The sequence below is a fragment of the Acomys russatus genome, chromosome 23, assembly GCF_903995435.1.
Source record: "Acomys russatus chromosome 23, mAcoRus1.1, whole genome shotgun sequence".
Classification (NCBI taxonomy): domain Eukaryota; kingdom Metazoa; phylum Chordata; class Mammalia; order Rodentia; family Muridae; genus Acomys; species Acomys russatus.
Window position 1 is genome coordinate 20,983,294 of NC_067159.1, and position 27,569 is coordinate 21,010,862.

The 27,569-nt window shown below is 38.7% G+C and overlaps 1 protein-coding gene across 1 annotated transcript in view; it reads left to right on the forward strand.

Annotated features, from left to right (window-relative positions):
• Positions 1-27,569, forward strand: part of Dpyd (dihydropyrimidine dehydrogenase) — an 877,326-nt gene that overhangs the window by 502,424 nt on the left and 347,333 nt on the right. Inside the window, 1 exon segment of the mRNA XM_051165995.1 lies at positions 21,430-21,594. Within this exon segment, the coding sequence (XP_051021952.1) occupies positions 21,430-21,594 (165 nt within the window).

The following is a 27,569-nucleotide window of genomic DNA, read 5'->3' on the forward strand; positions in this document are numbered from 1 at the left end:
GCTGCAGAGCAGCTTAGAGTTGAGAACAGCTTTGAAAGCAGTTATTGTTCCAAGGCTAATTTTAACCTTGTGATAAAGATTGCTTTTTGTATTCAGTTGAATGTGATCCAGTAATTGTTTGTCAAGGCTAAGTGCTGTAGGACATAATACATTTTTAAAATGGTATTTTGTAATTATGATACAAGCATCTTTATAGCCTACTGTATAAGAGAATGCTACGGAGTAGGGGTATTAGGCTTAGGAGAAAACAGACTTTAAACTTTCTTATTTCAATAATTAAATCTTATGGATGCCAACCTACATTTAGAAAACTTTGCAGATATGCTCAAATGAGTGATTTTTTTTTCATAAAACCCAAACATTTATTCCCTCCCATTCTGTATCGTCCCCTTTTAATCAATAAGATACCGGTGGTAATAATTCCTCAGGAAAGCTAGGCATTTAGGGTGTGTTGCCTAAGGTAATATGACTTTGAGATTACCATTGAATCATTAATTCACATCAAGGTTTTTAGGAAGTAATATCACAAATCTGAAATACTTCCAAGATGCATTCTTTAGTGTTGTGTAGCTTAATGGCATTCTTCTTTTACTATCTTAATTAGTAGTGGCTTAAAAGATGTTGGAGTCATGTCAGAGAACCTCATTATATGGTTAATGACTAGATTCCCTAGCCTTTCTAAAACATTCAGAATCGTGTGTTGACATAAGTGATGATGTGCAGGCAAAGTGCTTGAGAGTCACGTAGACTGCTGACTCAAGAGCATTTTCACTTTGTAATTCAGATTCTCCTGAAAGTGAATGTCTGTAATGTGGATAAACAACTTTGTTGGATGTGATAATGGAGACGCAGTTTGACATAGCGGTGTATGCCTTTAATCTAAACCCTCAGTAGGAAGAGGATAATCACATGTCTGAGAGGCCAGCCTGATCTACAGAGTGGTTCCAAGCTAGCCAAGGATACATGCAAGAACCAAAGAAATCACACAAACAAATGGGAAAAAAGGCAGAGCTTCCATGTTTGGTCTGGGAAAGGAGCTGACACATAATTACCCTGCAGGACTAAGGCTTACTAGGAGAAAGGGCATGAAGACCATGACTACGGGAACATTTGAAAGGAATAGTGTGGTTACATTAAAGATAGCATAGCAGAGACATAAGAGGAAAGAGAGAAAAATCTCATTAAGAGGGATAATTTAAGAATAAGAGATATCAGTCATGGCAAGATAATGTGCAAGAGCCTGGAGAAGAGAGCAGTCAACAAACAAACAAACAAACAAACAAACAAACAAACCTCTTGAGAAAGAAATTATTTTGCTTTAAAAGATTAGGGAGGGGTTACATAAACAGGACTCTTTTTTGTTTGTTTGTTTCTTCTGTTTTTTGCACATCCCTTTGTATGATCTACAATTTACATTTGAAGTGTGACTTACTTTCATATTGCTCATTTGTGAACTTTTATTTTAAATGTCAACTTCCTACAATTTAGAATCACCTGAGATTAGAATATTAACTTAGGAAATTATCTAGTTCAGGTTCATATGGGAGCCTGACTGGAGAACTGAGTCTAAAAAGATCTACTTCTCCTGCTCTAATCAACCTCTTTTCTCTCCTATACAGGGTAGGTGGGATGGAAGGGCGGTGTAAGCATTAAAGAACCCCAAATAAAGTAGGTTTGAGAAAGTTCAAAGCCTACAGGGACATAACAACAACAGACACTGAGGAAATCCAATGTTCATTTAGGAAAATCTAAATGAAATGGCCAATTTTCTTGATAGATTCCACTTATCAAAGTTAAATCAAGATAAGGTAAACAAGTTAAAGAGTTTTATAATCCCTAATGAAATAGAAGTAACAAAGTTTAGGCTTAGATGGTTTCAGTGCTCAATTTTACCAGACCTTCAAAGAAGAGCTAACACCAATACTCCTCAAACTATTCTGCAAAATAGAAACAGAAAAACACTACCAAACTCATTCTATGAGCCCACGCTTACCCTGATACCTAAACCACACAAAGACCCAGAAAAGAAAAAGAATTTCAGATCAACTTCTCTTATGAGCCTTAATGTGAAAATACTCAACAAAATACTCTCAAACTAAATCCAAGAACATATCAAAAATATCATCCACCATGGTCAACCAAGCTTCATCCCAGGCATGCAGGGATGATTCAACATACAAAAATCCAGTAGTGTAATCTATCATGTAAACACACTGAAAGGGAAAAAAACACATGATCATCATCTCACTAGATGCCAAAAAATCATTCAACAAAATCCAACACCTCTTCATGTTACAAGTCTTGGAAAGATCAGGGCTAAAGGTCCTATAGCCAACATCAAATTAAATGGAGGGAAACTTAAAGCAATCCCACTGAAATCAGGGACAAGACAAGGCTGCCCACTCTCTCCATATCTCTTCAATGTAGTACTTGAAGTCCTAGCCACAGCAATAAGGCAACTAATCAAACTCAGGGCTGAAATTAACAAATTAGAAACTAAGAAAACAGTCCAAAGAATCAACAAAACCAAAAACTGGTTCTTTGAGAAAATCAACAAGATAGACAGACCATTAGCCAAACTAACTAAAAGGCAGAGAGACAGTATTGAAATCAACAAAATCAGAAATGAGAAGGGAGACATAACAACAGACACTGAAGAAATTCAAAGAATCATAAGATCCTACTTTGAAGGCATATACGCCACAAAATTTGAAAATCTAAGGGAGATGGACGATTTTCTTGAACAATTTCACTTGCCAAAGTTGAATGAAGAACAGATAAACAAGCTAAATAGTCCCATTTCCCCTACAGAAATAGAAGCAATCATCGATGGTCTCCCAACCAAAAAAAGCCCAGGGCCAGATGGTTTCAGTGCAGAATTCTACCAGACCTTTAAGGGCGAGCTAATACCGATACTCTTCAAGCTACTCCAAAAGATAGAAATGGATGGAAAATTACCAAATTCATTCTATGAGGCCATAGTCTCATTGATACCTAAACCTCACAAAGACTCAACAAAGAAAGAGAATTTCAGACCAATTTCTCTTATGAACATAGATGCAAAAATACTAAATAAAATACTTGCAAAACGAATAGGAGCACATCAAAGATATCATTCATCATGACCAAGTAGGCTTCATTCCAGGCATGCAGGGATGGTTTAATATATGGAAATCCATCAATGTAATCCACCATATAAACAAACTGAAAATAAAAAACCACATGATCATCTCTTTGGATGCAGAGAAAGCATTTGATAAAATTCAACACCCATTCATGTTTAAAGTTTTAGAGAGATCGGGGATACAAGGCACTTTCCTCAACATAATAAAGGCTATATACAGCAAGCCAATAGCCAAAATCAAAGTAAATGGTGAGATACTCAAGGAAATTCCTCTAAAATCGGGAACAAGGCAAGAGATACAAATTAGAAAGGAAGAAAAGTATAGCTATTAGCAGAGGATATGATGGTAAACATAAGTCACCCAAATTCTACTAGAAAACTCTTACAGCTGATAAACACCTTAAGCAAAGTGTCTGGATACATAATAAACTTTAAAAAAGATGAGTATCCCTCCTGTATACCAATTGCAAACAGGCTGAGAAAGAAATTAGGGAAACTACACCTTTCACAATAGCCATAAATAATATAAAGTATATTTGTGTAACTCTAATCAAGCAAGTCAACTTCCTGTATATCAAGAACTTCAAGTCTATGATGAAAGAAATAGAAATAGATATCAGAAAATGGAAAGATGTCTCGTGCTCTTAAATCAGTAGGATTAAAATAGTAAAAATGACCATATTACCAAAAGCAGTCCTCAAATTCAGTGCAATTCCAATCAAACACCAACACAATTATTTACAGGCCATGAAAGATCAATTCTAAATTACATATGTAAAAACAAATAACTCAGAATAGCTCAAACAATCTTATGCAATAAAAGAACCTCTGGCCACATCTCCATTCTCTGATTTCAAGCTATACTACAGAGCAATAGTAATAAAATCTGCATGGTACTGGAATAGAAATAGACTGATTTATCAATGGAATGGAATAGGAGATTCATAAATAAGCCCACACACCTATAGATACTTAATTTTTGACAAAGGATTGAAAACCGTACAATGGAAAAAAGAAAACGTCTTCAAGAAATGGTGCTGGGCTATCTGGCGCTCTCTCAGAAAAATGGAAGTAGGGCTTCCTCAAGACTCAGCTATCCCACTTCTTGGAATATACCCAAAAAATGCCCTACCACACAACAGGGACATATGCTCAACCATGTTCATAGCTGCTTTATTCATAATAGCCAGAACATGGAAACAGCCTAAGTGTCCCTTAGTAGACGAATGGACTAAGAAACTGTGGTACATTTACACTATGGAATACTACTCAGCTATTAAAAACAAGGAATTCCCGAAATTTGTGGACAAATGGATTGATCTAGAAATTATCATAATGAGTGAGTTCACCCAGAAGCAAAAAGAGACAAACGGTATATATTCACTTATATTGAGACACTAGTCCAAGGGATACATCCCATGAAAAACTTTACTTACCAGGAAAATGGGTCAGAGGAGAGGACATCCTATTGAGACTTTAGGTGAGAGTAACATGGAAGAATGGGGAAATAGAAGGATCCAGAGGGTCCTGGAAACCTACAAGAAGAACTTTATGACAGGCAGATCTGGGTCCTGGGGTCCTCCTTAAACTAAGGCACCAGCCAAGGAGAATATAGGCAGTAAACTTCGAAACCCTACCCAGACCTAGCCAATGAACGGGATATTCTCCACTGTTGAGTGGAGAGTGAGATCTGACTCTCACATGAACTCTGGTGCCCCTTTTCTGACCACGTCCCCTGGATGGGGAGGCCTGGCAGCACTCAGAGGAGGAATAGCAAGTTACCAAGAAGAGACTCGATATTCTAAGAGCATATATAGGGGGAGGAGGTCTCCCTCAATCACAAACATAGGGGAGGGGAGAAGGGGGAAGTGAGAGGGAGGGAGGAATAGGAGAATACAAAGGAAGGGCTAACAATTGAGATGTAATATGAATAAATTAATAAAAAAAGAAATGGTGCTGGTCTAACTGAATGTCTGAATGTAGAAAATGCAAATGGATCCATATTTATCATCCAGTTCAAACCTCAAGTCCAAACAGACCAAAGACCTCAGCATAAAACTAGACACACTGAATCTATGGGAAGAAAAAATGGAAAAGAACCTTGAACTCCTTGGCACAGGAGACAACTTCCTGGAGAGAACATCAATAGCTTGGACTCTAAGATCAACAATAAATGGGACATCTTGAAACTAAAAAGCTTCTGTAAGGCAAAGGAAACTGTCTATAGAACAAAATGAAGTCTACATATTGAGAAAAGTTCTTCACTAAACTTACATGTAAGAAAGGGATAACATCAAAAATATATAAGAACTCAAGAAATTAAACACCACCAAACCAAATAATCCAGTTTTTAAAAATGGGAATACAGTGAATTCTCAACAGAGAAATCTCAAATGGCTGAGAAGCATTTAAAGAAATGTTCAACATCATTAATCATCAGAAAAATGCAAATGAAAACAACTCTGATATTCCATCTTAGACATGTCAGAATAGCTAAGATCAAAAACTAGTGACAACACATGCTGATGAGGATGTGGAGAAAGGGGACCACACTCCCATTGTTGGTAGGAGTGCAAACTTGCATAACCATTTTGAAAATCATTCTGGCACTTTCTCAGAAAATTGAGAATAGCTCTACCTCAAGACCCATCTGTACCACTGTTGGTCATGAACACAAAAGATACCGTATAATAAGGATACTTGTTCAACGATGTTCATAGCAGCTTTATTCATACTACCCAGAATCTGGAAACAACCTAGATGTCCAACCAAAGAATGGATAAAGAAATTGTGGTACATTCACAATAGGAAATCTTGAAATTTACAGGCAAATGGATAGAACTAAAACAGATTATCCTGAGTGAGGTAACCCAGACTCAGAAAGACACACATGGAATGTACTCACTTATAAGCAGACTTTAGCCATAGAGTACAGGATATACATACTACAATTCACAGGCCCAAAGAGGATAAGTAACAAGGAGGACCTGAGGGAGGATGCTTAAATCTCACTCAGAAGGGGAAACAAAATAGAAAGCAGAAGATGTTGAAGAGAGGAGCAAGGTAGGAGAGGGAATGTGGAGAAAATGAGCGTGAAGATTAGATCCAGTGAGAGTGGAAGCAGGAGGATAGAAGGCCTGCAGAAAGAAGAGAAACTGTGGTGGGGGGATCTCTGTGAGGAGTGGGAGACCCAAGACATGTAGACTTCTGGGAGGATATGGGAGGAACTCTAGCAGAGACTCCAAGTATCAGAGATCATGGAGACTCAAGAGGACAACCTCTAACTAGACAGGATTCGTACTGGAGGGAGTAGAACACCAACCCTCCCACAAACTAAAACTTCAACCCAAAGTTTATTGTGCCTACAAGATCTGCAAGGATATACACAGAGCAGAGATTGAAGGAATGTTGTACCAATTTCCGACCCAGTCTTAGACTCAGCCCATGGGGGAGAGCCATCCACTGACACTACTAATGATATTCAGCTATGTTTACAGACAGGATCCTAGCATAGCTGTCCTCTGAGAGGATCCATCCAGCAGCAGTTTGAAACAGACTCACAGCCAAACATTAGGCAGAGTACAGTGAGACATGTGGAAAAGTGGACGGATGGATAGATATACCTGGAGGGGACAGGAGCTCCACAAGAAGACTAACAGAGCCAACTAACCAGAGACCAGAGGGGCTTGTGGAGACTGAAGCAATAATCAAGGACCATCTATGCACTGGACCTAAGCCCCTACACAAATGTAGCTGATGGGAGCTTGAGATTCGTATGGGTCCCCTAGTAAGGGGAGCAGTTAGAGGTCTGTCTCTAATGTGGACTCTGTTGCCTGCTATTTGATCATTTCCCCTAGCCGGGATGCCTCACCAGGCTATGAGGGAAGAGGATGCACTCTGTCCTGATGCTACTTGATGTGCTGGGGTGGCTTGGTAGAAGGCTCCCCTTTACTGAGGAGTAGGGGAAGGGGGATGAGGGAAAAAGGAGAGAGTGAGGCTGAGAGGAGAGGAGGGAGGGTGTATCATTGGGAATATAAATTGAATAAATAAATGAATAAATTAAAAAATAAATTTAAAAAGCAGGCAGGGTGGATACATTCATCTCTCTGTGTTCTTGACTATGGCTGTGATGTCACCAACTGCTTGCGGTCTTTCCTTGACTTCCCTGAAGTTATGGTCTGTACCCTGGAATCCAAGCTCCGGGGACCCCTTGCCCCTTAAGGAGCTTTACAGCAGAGACCTCTATATCTCAGCAACATGAATGAAGCTAGAACAAATCTGACACATTAATGTTGACTCATCCATCTCCTCTGCTGCATTCTTCTCCATCACTGTTCTTGTTCTCTCCACATCCTTGAATTAAAATTATCTAAACTATGCGATCTCAGGTTTCTTTCTCATTTATACAAAATGTTCTACTTTGGGCTTCCACCAAATGTTGACTGCTAAAATGACTTTACTATGTAGCTAACCTTTATTTTATTTTATTTTATTTTATCTATTTTTATACTTCAAATTCTATGGTCAGCATTCTCAGTTGATAAAATAATCACAGCTTTTCTTCAAAGGGAGTAAGAGGTAATTGGAACAAAGATTCAGATTGCCCCAAGTACCGTGCTCCACTGTAGTAAGAACAATGAATTTTTTATAGGTACAGAACAAAAGAAAGTTAAAAATCCAGTAATTTTAAATGTAAACTCGTGGGAACATCAGGTAGGCGATTTACGGCACAGCAGTTTAGTGTCTGGTATAGACTGAGTTGCTTTTTGAAGACATTCTTTGCCTTTGGGTTGATAGAAGCTAATGGCCTATTAGTACTCTCATAGCCACAAGTGTGTTAGGTTGTACAGAGGTGGGCAGTGATTGGCTATGAAGGTGATTTAGCAGAGCGCAAGATAATTTTGGCTCTGGACTTATGACATTCCTACTATCCATAGACCTGCCACTTATGATCAGCTGATGAGCCTTGCAGGCTTTTAAACAAGAGTGTAGTTTTTCTTGAGATTTAATTTCTTTTATTTTGGTGGTTTTATTTTTACTTTTGTTTACTACTAGGTGTCTCAATAATGATTTTTTCAGAGATATTTCTCTCTGTTCATTGGTACCTGATGACTGGTGTCTTTGGCTATTTGATAGGTAACTATTTCTACTCAAATATTGACTCCTGTATTTTTCCCTATATCCCCTAGTGATATGCAATGAAATTTTACATTTCTTTCTTTATGTGGGTCTCAGCTAGAACCACTCACATATCCTCCCAGAAGTCTATCTTATTGTAAGTCTCCAGCTTGTCGCAGAGTTGCAGTTTCTCTTCTCTCTGCAAGCTCTCTGTCCCACCCCTGCTATCCCCACATCTGATTCCTACCCTCATTTCCCTCAGCACTCTATCTTCTATCCTGCTCCTTCTCCTCAACCTCTTCCACTGTCTATCTATTTCCCCTTCTGAGTGAGAGTCATAGCAGCTGCTTTATTCATAACAGCCATAAGCTGGAAATAATCCAGATGTCCCTCAACTGAAGAATGGATTTTAAAAATGTGGTACACTTACATAATGGAATACTACTCAGCTATTAAAAACAAGGAAATCATGCAATTTGCAGGCAAGTGCGTGGAACTAGAAAAGATCATCCTGTGTGAGGAAATGCAGACCAAGACACGCATGGTATGTACTCACTTATAAGCAGATATTAACTACAAAGTACAGGGTAACCATACTACAATTAACAGACTGAAAGAAGCTAAGTAAAAATAAAGACCCAGGGAGGATGTTTGAATCTCATTGTGATTATTTTTATTTTTTTATTTTTTATTAATTTATTCTTGTTACATCTGAATGGTTATCCCATCCCTTGTATCCTCCCATTCTTCCCTCATTCCCATTTTCCCCCTACTCCCCTCCCCTATGACTGTGCCTGAGGGGGACTTCCTCCCCCTTTATATGCTCATAGGGTATCGAGTCTCTTTTTGGCAGCCTGCTATCCTTCCTCTGAGTGCCACCCGTCTCCCCCTCCAGGGGACATGGTCAAATATGAGGCACCAGAGTACGTGTGAAAGTCATATCCCACTCTCCACTCAACTTTGGAGAATTTCCTGTCCATTGGCTAGATCTGGGTAGGGGTTTGAAGTCTATGGCCTGTATTGTCCTTGGCTGGTGCCATAGTTTGAGCGGGACCCTGGGCCTAAATCTGCCTATCATAATCAAACCTCTTTTTGTAGGTTTCTAGGACCCTCTGGATCCTTCTACTTTGCTATTCTCCCATACTTCTCTCATCTAGAGTCCCAATAGGATGTCCTCCCCACTGTCCCAGTTTCCTGGTAAGTGAAGACTTTCAAGGGACATGCTCCTTGGGCTAGTATGCAGATATAAGTGAGTATATACCATTTGAGTCTTCCAGCTTCTGGGTTAACTCACTCATTATGATCATTTCTAGCTCAATCCATTTATCCACAATTTTCAGGAATTCCTTGTTTTTAATAGCTGAGTAGTATTCCATAGTGTATATGTACCACAGTTTCTTTATCCATTCTTCTACTGAGGGACACTTAGACTGTTTCCATGTTCTGGCTATTATGAATAAGGCTGCTATGTACATGGTTGAGCAAATTTTCTTGTTGTGTGCTGGAGAATCTTCCAGGTACATTCCAAAGAGTGGAATAGCTGGGTCTTGAGGAAGCCCTACTCCCAGTTTTCTGAGATAGAGCCAGATAGATTTCCAAAGTGGCTGTACTAGTTTGCATTCCCACCAGCAATGAAGGAGTGTTCCTGTCTCCCCACATCCTCGCCAGCATGTGGCATCACTTGAATTTTTGATCTTAGCCATTCTGATGGGTGTAAGATAGAATCTCAGAGTTGTTTTGATTTGCATTTTCCTGATGACTAAGGAGGTTGAGCATTTCTTTAAGTGTTTCTCAGCCATTTGATATTCCTTTGTTGAGAATTCTCTGTTTAGTTCCAAGCCCCATTTCTTAATTTGGTTATTTGGGTTGGTGGTGTTTAATTTCTTGAGTTCTTTATATATTTTGGATATTAGACGTTTGTCAGATGTAGGGTTTGTGAAGATTTTTTTCCAGTCTGTAGGCTGTCGCTTTGTTCTCTTGACAGTGTCTCCTGCCTTACAGAAGCTTCTCAGCCTCATGAGGTCCCATTTATTAATTGTTGACGTTAAGGCCTGGGCTGTTGGTGTTCTGTTCAGGAAGTTGTCTCCTGTGCCAATATGTTCTAGGCTTTTCCCCACTTTTTCTTCTTTTAAAGTATATCATATACACGGCCTTGCAGGTAAGGTTAATCAACCATTTATTATTATGGGTTAGTGATTTTCTACTCTAGTTTATAGTTAGTGGTGAGTACATAGACTGGCTTGAAAGTGGTGTAGCTTACCATAGCAGATAGTAGTAGGGCAAGTAGTTTGATCCATTTGTAGCAGGACTTATGCAGGCTTCAGCCATTCTTGAAAAGGAACCAATAGATTTTATTTCTTAAACGTGAAGACATGAATAGAAAATGAGGTTTGGAAGCACAAACAGGTTTGGATTCCTACGGCAAACTTGTTGGCTATATAACATGATTAAAGGCTAATATAGATACCTAGGCCACTATTGGTCCTTTTCTGGTAAGAAAGTCAACAGTATCAGGTTTTTTGGTCCTGTTTCAGAAGATTTCTAGTGCATCTACTATGGCCAGTCAGTCCCTAACTTTCTTCAGATTGGATATGCTATCTTAACTCAGTCTGGAGGCCAGAAGGGATGGGTAGCACCTAAGGCAGTGCAGAACTCCACAGCATCTTTGAACCCTAGGAGCTCTGCGTTGAGTTTATGTTTGTTTTCTGGTACCTCAGGAGTGTCCATATTTTTGCATTTATATTGTATGCTGGAAAGAAAACCAAAAATGAATTCCAGTGTTCATATTTCATGTAAACTATTTTGCTATCTTCTTAACCATGGTTCAGAAATGATAATATCCTGTCTGCTCCTTTTACATAGTCCCTTGACTAATAGCCATCTCACTTGTAGTCGCTCCTAGAGTAGAACCAGAAGGCTTATATAAACTTCATGAAAAGATATTAGAATTTATTTATGATTTTCAATGAAAATTCTGTTCGAACACTTGAAAGTCATAATTATAAGAACTGACTCATGCTTATACCTTCACAGCTGCTCTTCTGGGCCATAAAAGATTTCTTCAAAGTACACCACGTGATGATCTTTCCAGCAGGCCAGCAGAAATTTCTAACTTAATTATAGTTTGGCACAGTGTATCCAAAACCTCTTATCTGAACAGTGAACCCAATAATTTAATCAGCCTCTCTGTTGATTAATCACGTACTAATCCATCTGATATCAGCACTGAAAAAACTCTTCATCTGTTTCATGTGAAGCTTATCTCTGAGAATGCACAGCTGCTGTGAGCCATTGGTATTAATAACATGAATAGAAGACAAAACACAATGGAGTCTCCAAGCCTGAGGAAAAAGTTAGAATTCATTAAAACAGTCATTAGGTACTCTCCACCACCCATCCCATCTCCATGTAATCTTTGTTGCTGATTGCTTCTCTAGCTGTCACCCTCACATTAGCAAAAGTAACTTACACCTAAACTCTCTCACTACTATTTCTGTAGCTGACAACTTGATTAATTAACAAATATTTATCAAACTTAGAATAGCAGTTATGGCTATATGCCTTGACTTATTACCACACAACATCTCTGTTATGTACAAATGATTACCCAGGTCAAAAGATGGTGTCAAAGAGCAGAAGACAGCCATTCTTAATGTATAGGTAGTATAGATATACTTTGTGAGAAGAGGAAACATCAAAGGCTACATAAGACTATGACTGTTTGCATTTTTATAATGTAAGATGCTCACTCAGTAATATTATTAAGAGTACACTTGGCCAGGTAAGGATAAGGATCAGGTAGTTCAAAATGTTGATATATAGAAGACATTCAATGTTGTCATTTTCTATTCATGACTTTCCTTTTGAAACCTTGTCAGTTATTAGCCCAAAAGGAATGTCCCATGAAAGTCTTCACTTACCAGGAGATTGGGATAGATGCGGGGACTTCATATTGGGATTCTAGGTGAGTGAAGTATGGGAGAATGGGAAAATAGTAGGATGCAGGGGGTCCTAGAAACTACAAGAAGAATGCCATGACAGGCAGATCTGTACCCAGGGAAGTCTGCTCAAACTACTGCACCAACCAAGGACAATACATGCAATAAACATTGAACCCCTACTCAGATCTAGCCACTGGACAGCACATTTTCCACAGTTCTGTGGAGAGCAGGGACTGACTCTGACATGAACTCTGGTGCCCCATATTTTACCACTTCCCCTTGGTGGGGAGGCCTGGTAGCACTCAGAGAAAGGATAAGCAGGCTACCAAGATGAGATTTGATAGCCTATGACCATATAGTGGGGGAGGAGGTCCCCCTTGTTGTTTGAACTAGGGGAGGGCAATAGGGTGAAAGCAGGAGAGAGGGAAGAATGGGAGGATACAAGTGAGGGGATAACAATTGAGGTGTAATCTGAATAAATCAATTAAATTTTAAAAAAAGAAAGAAACATTGTCAGTTTGTAATGTTTTTCTTTTCATTTTGTTTTCCTTTCTCATTCCATCCACCATTTCTTGTATAAGAACTCTGTGAGAATGGGTATTCTATCCACCATTCTGTTTCAGCAATCTCTTCACAGGGCAAGTTCGAATCCCAAGTTCTCAGTTTAGTATGAAACCTGGCAGTACCTCAAGGGTTCTTAGAATTTTAAGTTTGCAAAGTGTTTGCTGCCAGAAATAGGAAATGCATGATCACAGTGGGCTCAAGATTATAAATGATTTACATTTTACTAGGTAATCATTTTGTTTCCTTCATAGCTCTTTTCTGAGTTATTTATATTCTACCTATGTCTGTATGACATATTTTTGTTGTGTATTTGGAGAGTCCTAGTTAAGTCATTTCCTCTGACACTGCTTCCTCATTTCTCAGTTTCTCCATATTCATTTATCTGAACATCTACATGAACCCTAATTAATTCTGCTCCGCAGAAGAGGACAGCCGAGCAGAAGAATATCCAATTCAAGTTAACTACTTGAGAGCATAAGGGCTAATGCTTGGCCCTAATGTTTAGGAAAAGGCTATCCATGTTACCTATAAACTCAGAGCCAATCCTGTATCCACCAGGTGAACTGAGGCAGAGGATACCTTCTAGGGGAAAAGGAAGAGTTAGGAGATCGAGGAGGAGAAATTGGTTGAGGAAAGAAGAGAGAACCGAAGAGAAGAGGGAGAGACAGACAGAAAAGGAGATGGGATATGCAAACTAAAATGATTAGAAGAGAGAAAAGTTTTCCTGAGGTATGGTCATATCCTTAAGTTACCTAAAATACTCTTTTCTCTTAAAGTAAATATACCATACTCCATCTTTCATGGAATTAACATGTTCAAATGGATTTCTTTTCTGCCAAAAAAAAAAAAGGAAACCACCTTCCTGCCATCACATATTAATAATCACTATTATTATTTTCATCTCTTATGCACATCTGAGACCTAGTCTTAGCTATGTTTCTCAGTGGCAGAGCAGCTGAGTAAATGACTAATTTCTGTGTCTTTCATCCTTATCAGGCTAAGGACAGAGTTGTAATGATCAGCTGTGATGTACGTGAACGTTCTGTACTAGGTACACCTGCAATAGTAACAGTTCTAAAATTTCAATGACACTGCTGCTTTGATAATTCATCTAACATTTCTAAGATAACGTTGTGGTCCTCTGTGTGTTTTCCATGTAGAAAAGTGTTCTTGGTGTACACCGTAGGTTCTGTTACTAACTCAGGTTTTGGCGGCTGTGTTTATCCCAGACACTCAGTGCAAAGAAGGATTAATTGAAAAGATATTCTTATCTTACCTCTCTTGCCACCCAAACCCATCAGAAATTTTTCTAATAATTATGTTTAGAGGTAATCGAACATTGGCGTATTTATTCATAAAGTGACCTCCCACAGACATGGAGTTATGCTTGAGACTGGGCCAGTACTGAATCTTCCTTTTGTTTTTCTGAGGGTGATGGCATGTAGACATATTGGTAGACTATTATATAACGATGAATTGGCCAGGCGTGCTGGCACACACCTTTAATCCCAGCACTCCGGAGACAGAGGCAGGCAGATCACTGTGAGTTCGAAGCCAGCCTGATCTACAAAGCGAGTCAGGACAGCCAAGGCTAACACAGAGAAACCCTATCTCAAAATACCAAAACCAAACAACAAAACAATGTATTTTCAGTTAGCCTAATATACAAAGTCTTTTTCTTCTGTTGTGGAAGAAATGTGCCATGTTGCCTGCATACCTAGAAAAGTGGCATGTTTTAGAAAGTGTCGAGTGGTGCTTTTCATTTTTGAAATTTTTACTTATCAAATAGCTAAACTATTTTAACTCAACAAAATAAATACTTAAATAAAAACTTGCACTAGAATCTTGGGATTTAAATGCAAAGAAAAAGTGGGTGATTGTGATTTATACCTGCAATCCCAGCACTTGGAAGGTCGACTCAGGAGAATCAGTTCTAGGCCATCCTCAGCTACATATCAAATTTAGGGGTAGCCTGGGCTACATGTGGCCCCTTCTTGGAAAAAAAAAAAGAAAAAGATAGTTTATATTTAAATTACCTATTTTCAGGTAGAATGACCCATCAGAATCTACAGATTATAATAGCATTCACTACACGGTTGTTCTGGTGGGTGGCCTGGATTTTGCACTGGGCTGGCTGCTCCAGGAGCTGCTTGTTTCCGGAAAAGAACAGATGGTGGGATCTTGAGATCAAAGGTCCCAAGGTCCCATTTCTTGCTCAGAGGTGGCTTCGAGCACTCAGGGTGAAACTAGTGACCTGGGCACTAGGCCAGGTTCCTGGTCTCAGTTGGGGAGTTGGGAAATGAGTTACCCACAAAGTGTTACACTTTTGCTGCTTTAAAATGAGAGTGCTGTTATCAGAAGGTAGGGGAGACTCTGGAGTTCCTCAGGCCTGTGAAGATACCTGAAGTGTTACAGCCCTGCCTCAGCGGCTGGGCTAAGCACAGCCGAGGAAACACATGGATGTCTCAAACCCACTGGCAGGCAGTTCTAGCAAGATTCAAGCCAGGACCAGCAGTGCTTCACTCGGGGATCTGCACAGAGCTAGTAATGGTAGAGTGACTGCCAACGCAGCGCTGTCACCACTGTCTTGACAGGCAGTCAAGCCCTCGGCATCCAAGCGACAATCCTTCCCCAGAAAAAATGGAGTCTCAGGCAGTCATGGTGGAAGAACGGTGAGCACTGGAGAGAGAACAAGCCAGCCAGCCTTTATTTATAAGCCATGGGATGTGGGGAGGGGGTGTGAGGTTAAATGTGTCTGATTCGCTGGGGCTATGAGTGCCAGGATACCAAATCTACATGCAGTGGTACTGCACCTCATTTACATGCAATCACGTGGGGTCCTATCATAAGGAGAAAAACATAGCACTTAATTATGCCATGGGTGAGGGAATAACTTCTAGGTATGATTAAAGGCCGTTTGCCGGAAGCTAGCTCTCCTTAGTATAGTGTGGAGTTTGATAAACTGGTTTTCTTACCAGGAAAGGGCCAGACCTGTTATCTTCCCTGAGGGCTATGTAACGATCGTTATAAGATCAGAGGTTACCAGATCAGGTGGAGTGAGAACCCCCACTGAGAAAAGGGAGTCCCTCTTCATAGACCAAGAGTAAAGGGCTATCCGGGGATGTCGGACATCAACCTTATCCATCAGAGTCCCACACTACATTACAGCATAGCTCAGTGAACAGATTTCTCTTTCAGCTGTTCTGTACATCAGGCGTCATCTCTTCCTCAGAAAGCGTTGCTTGCTCTGCTATCCCCCCATTAGCTATTTTTTCTGTGTACCCAGATAGCCAAACCCTCTTCTGCCTTTTCAATATTGAATACATCGGTTACAATTTTATCACCCCAGTGCGCATAACAGCAATATATTGAATGGTTGTTATCCTTCCATGAACTATTCTGTTTTTATTTGCGCGGGGGGCGGGGGGGGGGAGGTGGGGGGGGTGGTGGTGGTTATTGGTTTGTTTGTTTTGTTTTGTTTATTCAGTGCCATTTATAAAATTCATTCATGGTGGTAGATCCAACTGCATTTCAATCTGAACCTTTTAGTTTTCATTTTATCCAATGTCACGGGACACCACTTCTTTGTCTAATTTCTTATGACTAAGTTTTCCTTTTTCAACTCTTGGGGGCATTATGATTGTCTTAATTCAGAAGTAACCATGGAAGCAGTATAGTTCTTTTTTAGGGTGAAAGAAGTCAATTTCATGAACTTAAATAAATATGATCAGATGTTTAGCATCCAAGTCTTTACTGAGGCTGAAAACTCCCTATCACCTCAGTGTCTAAGAGGGCACTGACATTCTGTTTTAAGATGAAGGTTCTATTAGCATGTAAAGCTAGGATGTCGCCTAATGTTTCCTCCTCCATAAACAGCTATATTTAAAACTGAACATTTTTAATGCACTGAAGTTTGGGACCATGGTAATTTATCTTCTTTTTACAGAAAATAAACTTGTATCTAGTCTCACTGTTCTATACCCTGTTTATTCTAGTAATTCCCCTAAGGAATGCCAATATACCCTAGCTATTAAACACTAAAGTAAAGCCAGGCATTGTGGGGTATACTTGTAATCCTAGCACTCGGGAGGCAAAGGCAAGTGGGATCTCTGTGAATTCAAGGCCAACCTGGTCTACAAAGGAAGTCCAAGACATCCAAGGCTACACAGAGAAACCCTGTCTTGAAGAAAAAAAAATTAAAGTAAATTATTCTCTTGTGAAAGAAGACTCAGTTTCTCTTGTTCCCATGTCAAAAATGTATTGCCAAATTATTACAACTTTAACTCTAACCATGTAACGAGGGATAGTTGGTTGGACCCCCATTATCTTTATCATTCATTTGTCACTTATTTTAAAGTTTCTAAAATGCCTCAATCTGTAGAAATTTTTGTCAAACTAGTTGCAAGGACCACTCAATTTGAGAAATACAAGCTAAAATAAGATTTCTATTAATAATCTATTACTGCATGATTGTTAAAATTTTGTTGCTTTGTTTGAATTTTGCAAATAGAAACTTTTTTATTTAATTAATTTATTCAGATTACAACTTAATTGTTATCCCATCACTTGTATTCTCCCATTCCTCCCTCCCTCCTGCTTTCACCCTATTTCCCTCCCCTAGGTCTAAGACCGAGGGTGACCTCCTCCCGCACTATATGGTCATAGGCTATCAAGTCTCATCTTGATAGCCTGCTTATTCTTTCTTTGAGTGCCATCAGACCTCCCAATTAAGGGGAGGTGGTCAAACATGGGGCACCAGAGTTCATGTCAGAGTCAGTCCCTGCTCTTAACATAACTGTGGAGAATGTCCATTGGGTAGATCAGAGTAGGGGTTGATGTTTACTACTTGTATTGTACTTGGTTAGTGCCATAGTTTGAGCAGACCCCTTTGAGCCCTGATCTACCCATCATGTTCTTCTTGTAGGTTTCTAGGGCCCTCTGGGTCCTTCTATTTCCCTATCTCCTATATTTCTCTTACCTAGGGTACCAGTAAGATGTTCTCACATCTATCCCAATCTCCTGTTAAGTGAACACTTTTGTGGGACATGCCTTTTGGGCTAGTACCCAATTATAAATGAGTATATACCATGTGAGTTGGCTTCTGGATTAACTCACTCATTATGATCATTTCTAGTTCAATCCATTTGTCCACAAATTTTGGGATTTCCTTATTTTTAATAGCTGAGTAGTATTCCATAGTGTAAATGTACCAGTTTCTTTATCCATTGTTCAACTGAGGGACATTTAGGCTATTTCCAGGTTCTGGCTATAATGAGTAAGGCTGCTATGAACATGGTTGAGCATATGTCCTTGTGTGCTAGAGCTTCTTCTGGTATATTCCAAGGAGTGGAATAGCTGAGTCTTGAGGAAGCCCTATTCTCAGTTTTCTGAGATAGAGCCAGATAGATTTCCAAAGTGGTTGTACAAGTTTGCATTCCCACCAGCAATGAAGGAGTGTTCCTCTTTCTCCACATCCTTGCCAGCATGTGGTGTCACTTGAATATTTGATCTTAGCCATTCTGATGGGTGTAAGGTGGAATCTCAGAGTTGTTTTGATTTGCATTTCTCTGATGACCAAAAACATTGAGCATTTCTTTAAGTGTTTCTCAGCCATTTGATATTCCTTTGTTAGAATTCTCTGTTTAGTTCTCAATTGGGTTATTTGGTTTGGTGGTGTTTAATTTCTTGAGTTCTTTATATATTTTGGATATGAAACTTTTAAATTTTTCCTCTTAAGTTGCTGAGTTACAGTTCGTTAACAAATTTTACATAGTACCTATATATAGTGTTGTAAAGAATCTTTATCATTGCTTAAATTAATGAAATGGAAAACTTGGATAGTTTGAAGAAATATTTCCGCAAGGATCTGTCTTAGTTACTGTTTTATTGCTGTGAAGAAACACCATGACCAAGGTAATTTATAAAATGAAGAATTTAAATGAGGGCTTGCTTACAGTTTCAGCAGGTAAGTCCACGAACATGGTGGGGAGCCTGGAGAGAGAGAGAGACAGAGAGAGACAGAGAGAGAGAGAAGAAGAAGGAGGAGGAGGAGGAGGAGGAGGAAGAGGAGGAGGAAGAACATGAGGAAGAGGAGGAGGAAGGTGGAAGAAAGAGGAGGAAGAGAAGGAGGAAGAGGAAGAGGAGGAGGATAGCACTTTGAAACGACAACACCTCAAAGCTCACTCCCAATGATACATCTCTCTTAAAATGTGACACCCCCCCACTCCTTCCTAAACAATTCTACCAGCCTACCAACTGGGGAATATCAAAATATATGGGGTTTATGGGGGGTCGTTCTCATTCAAAACACCACAGAGTCCTTGAATATTTTCACAAAACCATATGCATTGCTTATGTAGCTTCTGAAATTGTATCTCAGAGGTTCTCTGTCTGTCTCCCCACTCACTAGCTTTTTCTCTCTTTCTCTCTCCCTCTTTTTCACCAGCTCCCTCTCTCTCTTCTTCTCCCTCCCTTCCCTTCTATTCTTTTTTCTGGTAAATGAGACCATAGCATAGGTTGGTCTAAGGTTTACTGGATAGGTTTAAAAGTGGCAATAAGGTAAAATCTTAGGTCAAGTGTCGCGGGGAGGGGTTAGGATGTGTTTTTATTTCAAAAGAGTTTAATAGTTTTGTTTCTAAGATTCCAAGAAAATTACAGGCCCATGGCTGGTAAAAAGAGAAACCCATACTTGAAATCATATATGCTAGCTCTTAAGAATGGTTTAATGATGTTTTAGTATTTGAGTTAAGTCTGTGCAAAAATAAATTTCACTTCGTTGCAGGACTTAATTCTTGACACTTAGTAAATAAGAGACTAACCAGAATCTAAAGAGACTCCAGTCACATCTTTCTATCTTGACTCACCTTGATGAACTGGATAGTCTCTGTCCACTTCCTTGGCCACGTCCTCTGTACCTAAACAGGGTGTTACTGGGTTGGATATATCCAAGAGAAAGCATTTAGAATAGTGAGTAGAAGGATCTCGGGGATAAAAGAGTGTGAAATCTGAAAACTGGAGCAGAGAAGAAAATCAGGGTCATTCAAAGCAAACATTTCCAGAACCGTCTTTTCCAACACTGGCAGCGCAATAGTGCCTACCTGGAGAGACACACAGAGCCACCCGCGGGGACGCTGCGTACACATTGGAGCATTTGCCAGGATGGAAATTTGACCTGTCTGCTGGAGCCTCCCAGAGTGACTCTATTTGTCATTTTAGCGTTTATGATTGTGTAACAGGGTTTTTCAACAGCAAATCAAAGCGAGGCTGGTGATATTGTGCACAAACACAATAGGAATGGAATGACTTAATTAGTAAAAATTTAACTGGCATGATTCCTATAAGTTAAAATGTACATATTTAAGAAGGCTTTTTGTAACATTTATGCCATTTATTTTATAATATACTAATTCGGATGTAAAAGTGAATGTAAATGAACAGAAATTAACATGCAATGTGAAGAAAGGTCCTTTTATCCTCTGCAACTGTAGCATTTGGCACATTCAGGAATAAATAATCTTTTGTGGCAAGGGTATGCCTTATCAAACATATGCAGATCAGCACTAATTAATGCTAATTAAGGTTTCCTGTCTATCTAGTTGGAAAAACGTCCAAATGTTATGAAATCCAGTTAGTATGCCTATTACACTAATTGTTTTATATGGGGTGGTTCTTAATTAAAATATGTAAATTGACCTTAATTGCTATATACTAATGGGGGTTCATGTTATCTCACTAAAAGTGACAAGATGGTGAGGAGGGGTACTTAAAAGACTAATTCTGATAAATCCTTAACTAAATGACCTTTATTCAAAATTAATTTTAATTGGAAGTTGGCAAAAGAAACATTTTTTCCTTCTTTGTTTCTTTTTAGTTTTAAGTAATGGAAGAATGTTGAATTCTTCTTTGTTAATACTGCGTTAGAAGCAGTCTGGGATTGGTAATTACACTTAACAAGCAAGTTAATTTTACTGTTTATATTTATCAGGAAATTATTGATAACCTCATTTTAATCTTGGGAAGGGGAATTGTCTTCATATTGAACATGAGTACATATACTCACATTCATATAAATAACATATATACATATATATGTAGTAATGTGTATATATGTATATCTATGTACACAGGTTTTACATATGTATACATATATACAGGTAATTTGCCGCAGTTAATTTGTTAGAATATGTGTGAAAGTTTAATGAGCTAGTAATAGTAATATGTTTTTCTTAGTTGATTTGCATTTAAATAACATTTCAAGAAAATTATACATTTGTCTTTAAACATTAATTCTTACCCGAGTTAATAATTAGTGCTACTTAGATTGCATAGGCCTACATGGAATTTTAATGTTTGTCTTATTTATTTATTTATTTATTTATTTTTAAACGGCAAACAAACTAAAATATGTACAGCCTAAACCAGCATGAAATTATTTAATTAAAAAGTTTTTCTCCTATGTACAATCTAGAAGTGCAGTAAGTTAGCAAACACTAACGAATATTTTCTTCTACCATTTCATTTGAAAATGGCATATGCTCAACTGTAATTTAAAGTATGTTAAAACCTCATCTGGACAAATGTGAGAAGAAATTTGGTAAAATATTGTCACATGGAAATGAGTATATAATAAAGATCTCAGGTTTTCTTTGTAGAACAGAGACAATATGTTTTCTCTTTCATTAGGATATTGTGACAAACGTCTCACCCAGAATCATCCGGGGGACCACCTCTGGCCCTATGTATGGCCCAGGACAAAGCTCCTTCCTCAACATTGAGCTCATCAGTGAGAAAACAGCTGCATATTGGTGTCACAGTGTCACAGAACTAAAGGCTGACTTCCCGGACAATGTAAGTGTGATTTAACATCTAAAACAAGGGAATAGGCGTGAGTGAGTTGCTGAATGTTTATTTAAACATCCAATTCATAGGCTTATAAATATTAATGTGTATAATATATTTTATTAAAGAATCTGCCAGTTGCTTGGTTGATGCATAGAAAGATAAAGAAAGAAAGCTGGGGAACTCATAAAATCCCTCCCAATGTGAAGCTTTGTTATAAATGGGCACCATGTGCGTGGAAGAAGTCTCCACATAAGCAGAAGAAGAATGAAATACCCATTTTATTGAGTTGGTTTTCATCGTATGTGGCTGGTATTTATGAAGGTGATGACCTCAGGGAGAAATTGCTGGCTATAAATCATTTTATATATAAAACTAAGGCTGAAACAGAATATCTTATGTAGGTTATTTATGTTTTTTCAGAGGGAGATAATTTGCCAAATAATTTTAACACCCTTAGACTAAATGAACTCACTATGTTTTGTAGAAACCTTTATTTTTATGGATCCACACAGAATCCTTGCAGTAAAATCAGATTTACATGCAACAAAAAGTATTTCCTCTTTAGTAATCTCGCTGAGATTACTCTTGGTAGCATTCATTCACTCATTCTCTCACTCCCTATTTCTATGTATGCCCTCTGTCTCTCTATTATTGTTTCAATGACCTTTAGTGAATGGAGCCTGAAGTATGTGTATTTATGTTATAGAAAAGATTTTTCTACAAGAATTTAAAAAAGCACATGTCAATGCTCTCATGATATGTATTTTAAATATTTTCTTTTTTTTCAGATGCTATAAGTAGATAACTTTTTTTGCACAATTAATACATGGATTGAAAATGTATATTTAGTCAATAACTTAAATATTTCAAATAGGTAAATACTTTTGATTTTAATGGAATTCATGAATGGTTTCTTACAACCTGAAAAATCAGTCTTCAAAAGAAAGCATGCTGCTGCGTGGCAGATCAAGAGGTATTCTTTCAGGTAGCTTGCATGCTTCCATATTCTTTCTTACCCTGAACCAAAGGACACTCATGTAGAACAGGTATAATTTATCTTCCTCAAAACAATCCTTCAAATGTGAAGGGAACTATGGAGACCCATCAGAAATCTTTAGCATCTGCTCATTAGGAGTTTCTCAGGTTGGGAGCCTGATGGTGCAATTATCTCTCCTGTGATACAGTTAAGTCTCGGCAACAATGTTGCCAAATGTTTGTCTTCTAAGGGAGCCTGTATATTTTAGGAACCTCTCCCCTAGATCACTGAGCACAAGAAACCCAACTGTAAAAACAAAAATAGTAATAAGCATCCTAACTTGGTCTGTAGTGCTGAGTGCTCAGCTAGGTACCGAACAGTTCGTTGTCATCGCAATGGTAGGTAAGTACTGAACAAACCACCTATTCTGTGCCAGACATTGTTATAAAAGCTTTGTGTATTTTAAACCTGCTGGGTCCTTCAGCATCTTCATAAAATGGATACTGTTACATGCTCAAGTCCATGTGGAGGAAACACAGAATTAAAGGATATTGCTCATGAATGAATATATAAATCTATCCCAAAGTTGAAGTTTGAACTTAAATTTTGCTTCTGTTATCTACACCTCTCTCTGTTGCTCTTCAAAATTCAGTATTTCTTTTAAAAGTAACATATAAAATAGTACGAAATAAGTATCATTTTCTCTCCATCCGGCTTCAATGTTGAATGAAACCAAGTACCCTAAGTAATGGGTTTCTTTCTTAAACACACATGATACGGTCTGATTTTTTTTTCTGAGGCAGGAATAAATTGTTATAATAACAGGCACCAACAAATGACAATCAGAAGACAGGGAATATAGGATGAAGCCTTCTGTCCCACAGCCAAGCAGAAAGAAGAGCCACTTTCAATGTTAAATTACCCTGGCAACAATGTTCTTCTCTCCATGCTTTTGTGTGTGTTTGGAAAAATAATGCCTGACTTTTCTTCACAATTCTTTCCTCATTTAGATTACACTCATTAGTGCTTGCTCTGTATTCTTAGAACTCATTTCTACCGTCTTTACTCCCCATACCAAAGATAACATTTTAAACACAATTAAAGTGGCATTCTCATTTGAACCCACGGAAAGAGCACATGTGCACCCAGATACTGCCATGCTGAGCGGACCATCTCTCCTACTGTTTCAGAATTATTCTGACGCCAAACCCAATGAGCTGAGTGAAGGCAGGTGACCCTCCATTTTCCGACTTTAATTATCACTCTCACTGGAGTTTTCCCACATCATTCTCAAGTGCGTGGCTGCCACCTTTAATGACGGGATTGGATAATTCAACCCACTGCGGCAGCTTCTAAGCGAGGGCTAAGTTTTCTGAGAACGAAATTGTGCTGGGGATGCAGGCAGCTAATATCCGTAGCTAGGGTCTGTTTCCAGGCGGGAGACCGCTGCGTATGAACCAGAGGAAGCAGCTACGGATGTGAGGGGACCTTGAACTCGTGCTGTAATGGAGCCCACCTTCAAGTTAGACCTGCTTGGCTCTCCAATTTTCCTTTATATTTATCTGTGAATTAAATTTGGCACACGGATCACTGTGGAGACAAGTTATTACTAACAGAGGTTTTGTTCGTGCACTGAGGGTTTGCAAAGCTTATTATGAAATATACCGTATAATTAGGGCTTACAGAAATGAATTTAAAATCAATCTTTTCACCGGCATTACAAAAGCCAAGAACTGGCATATTTTAGGCTTAATAAAAAAAATTTTTTTCAAAAGACAGAAAAATTAAAATAAAATAAAGCAAGCCCTGGTTTACCTGAATGTACTGACTTAGCAAGGAAAGACAGATTTTTGTATCATTTTGGTCAACTAGAAGTTAGAAGAAGACAGACCAACAGGCATCCAGTAGGTGAATCTGCCCACTGCAGACCAGGATGAGGGCTTTGTGGAGGCATTAATCCAGGGACAATACTACCTCATCCTCATTGCTGATGAGGCTATTTCTTAGCTGATGGCACTGCCCACAGTTGAGTCCACAAGGATTCTAAAGAAGTTGACCACAGTCCACACTCCTGGAGGTATTACTGGCCATTAGCTCTTAAACGCAGTTACTTAATCTGTGTGGACCAGAGACGCCTCCCATCAAGAGTAAAACTTAAGCCCCTTTGCTTTTCTGAATAATACAGACACAATTAAAATTCTTCAGGTTATGAAGGGCCACGGCTATGTAAAAGAGATATTCAAATAACCTTTTGAAGGGAGGGAGCAAAGGAGGCTGTCTAGCTGTGTTATTGGGTGAAGTGCTCACTGTGCCAGCATGCCAGTCTGAATTCAGATTCCAGCACCCACATTGTGGAGTGCGTGTATACATCCTGCCTTGGTCCAGTGGTGGCAATGAGGGAGGGACAGACTGATCTGAGTTGCTCGCTGCCATCTAGGTAATCTAGATAACTCCTGCAACAAAAAAGTAAGGTAGAAAGCAATAGAAGAAGACTTCTGATGTGGATCTCTGGCCTCCACACACTTTTGTGTGGGCATGCACACTCCCCACATATGTGTACACGAACATATACCACAGATATGTAGAAATTAAAAATAAGATGCTTAGCCATAATTGTCACCGATGGTCTTGCTTTTAAGATTTTAACAAATATGTGTTGTCCATTCAGCTTATCCCCCTCAAACCTACCCATGTTTTTTCCTTTGTTTATCTGCCTGAGATAAGCCTCAATCTCCCTACATTCATAAACTAAACTTCTGATTCTCCCGCCTCTGCCTCACAAGTGCTAGGGCTACAGATGTACAGCACCACTTCCCACTTTTATCACTCGCTGATAGATACAAAATAGTACAGTTTGGGGTCTACGACTGCAATTCTGAGGCGGTAGTGGGCAAAGACCATGAGGTGGCATGATCACTTGTGTTGTGACTTTCCATGATTTCTACCTGTATAGATTTGGGTCACCCACAAACCTGGCGTGATCTGTGGCATTCATGATGACAAATACTAAATTTCCGTCATATCTTAGTAGAAAATAAAAGTATTATTGATTGACGGTCAAGGTTGTGTTCTACTTTATCAAGGCTTCCATGGAATTTTAGGCTAAGAACTCAATTCTGATTGCTTATTAGAGTCCCTTGGGGAGCGGAACCAAAGAGTGTGGCTCAGTCCTGTCTGAGCTCAGTTATTTCAGAAGTTGTGGTTGGACACAATGAGTATATGTGTGTGTACACGCATGTGTGTGTGCGTGCGCACGTGCGCGTGCACTCACACACGTATATACACATCTAGAGAATCTATAATTTCTATTTGGCTTATTGGATGATTGTATCTCATACAGAATCAACATTATTAATGGTCCTTACCATATGAAACTCCGTAAGAATTATGTTCTAAGATCATTTTCTTTTCATCTGAAACTGTGCTTCATACACTGATATACTTATAAAGTGCAAAACAAAAGAGCAAGAGTGATGGTGCATTCCTGACCTGGGCCGGTGATACTGTGTGACGCAGATGAACTGGACACCTTCCCATGATACCTTGGGAAGGTGTGAAACTTTGTGTATTGTTTCTTTGATTTTTCTTTTTTTTTTTTAATTTCTGTCTTTTTCTTTATTTTTGTTTTTTCTATGTCAAGTTGACATAAGCTACAATCACCCAAGAAATAGGAACATCATTTGAGGAATTTCCTCTATCAGATTTGTCTGTACGCATGTGCATGTGGTGGAATTTTTTTCTTTTTTAAAAATATTTTATGAATGCATTTATATGATTACACATATATAAAATAAGCTATAAAGAGCAAGAAGAACCACAAAACCATCAACAATTATATTAACGTTACAGTCATGGTGTTTTGCCTATTTGTATTTGGCAACCTTGAAGAAAACATCTTTCCTATCTTGGTGCATCTAAAATTCTGAATGTAAATCAATATCTATCATATCTCATCTCTATCAACTTAAGACATCTATCTAGACCTAAAAACATCTTAACCCCGAAACAACTGATGGGGTTGAAGACCAGATAGTAAAGTTTTACAATTAAGCTTAAGTCGTTTAGGATTTGGTTTTGTTAGTTTGTTTGTTTGTTTTGTTTTTTTAATTGGCTTTAATCCTTCCACAGAACACTTGGTAGCCCAGTTCTTTTGTTCTGTAGTTTATCTGCTTCTGTAGAAAATAATGTCAACCACTCATTTGGACTTAGGTTTCAGTAGTAACCACACCTCACATTAAATTCTCTAGTCAGAAAGAGATAGTGTCAGACTACAGATACCATTCAAACACATAGAATGTTTGTTGATTCTTCTGTGGGTGACTGCCATTCAGCAGCCTTAGTAGGGTCTCCTTACAGCCTCCATGAGGGCTGGTTCACCACAAGCAGGCCTAATTTTTTTGTTGTTGTTGATGTTGATGTTGTTTGCTTGCTTGTTTTTAAATACTTATGGTTTACTTTCACTTGTTTAGAAAAAAATGAAATTTAGTAATAGATGAGACTACATATCTGCTGTCCGGTCACCAATGACAGTTAAAAGTTGGCAATTTAAATGTCTTCTTCTCACAAACACCATTTTGATTCTTCTTTCCTCATAGCCAGAGGGGAATATTCAGGAGCAAAAATTCAAGAGTCCCTCTACTTGAACACGCTTTCCCTTCCTCTGGGGTTTTCTGAGCTCGTCAAGTCTCTGTTTCTACCCATTTCTATGAGCTGATTAAAAAGTAATAAATTAAGAAGCCACCGGATCAGCTGCTGAAGGGAAGGCTGGTGTGTCCCTCGGAAGTTGTTCCCTGATTCACACCACAGCAATTTCTTAATGCTGTTTATAAATTCCTGTAGATATGGGTATTTCTCAGCCTCTCTCCTTTACCTAACTTCTAGATGAATCTCACCTCCGATTAACTGTTAGCACAATCTCATTGGAATTGCAAGCAATCTGTTTTACAGAATTGATATAAATTGCAGGTGGAAATTTTGAAAGTGGGTGGGAGGACAATAGTCCATA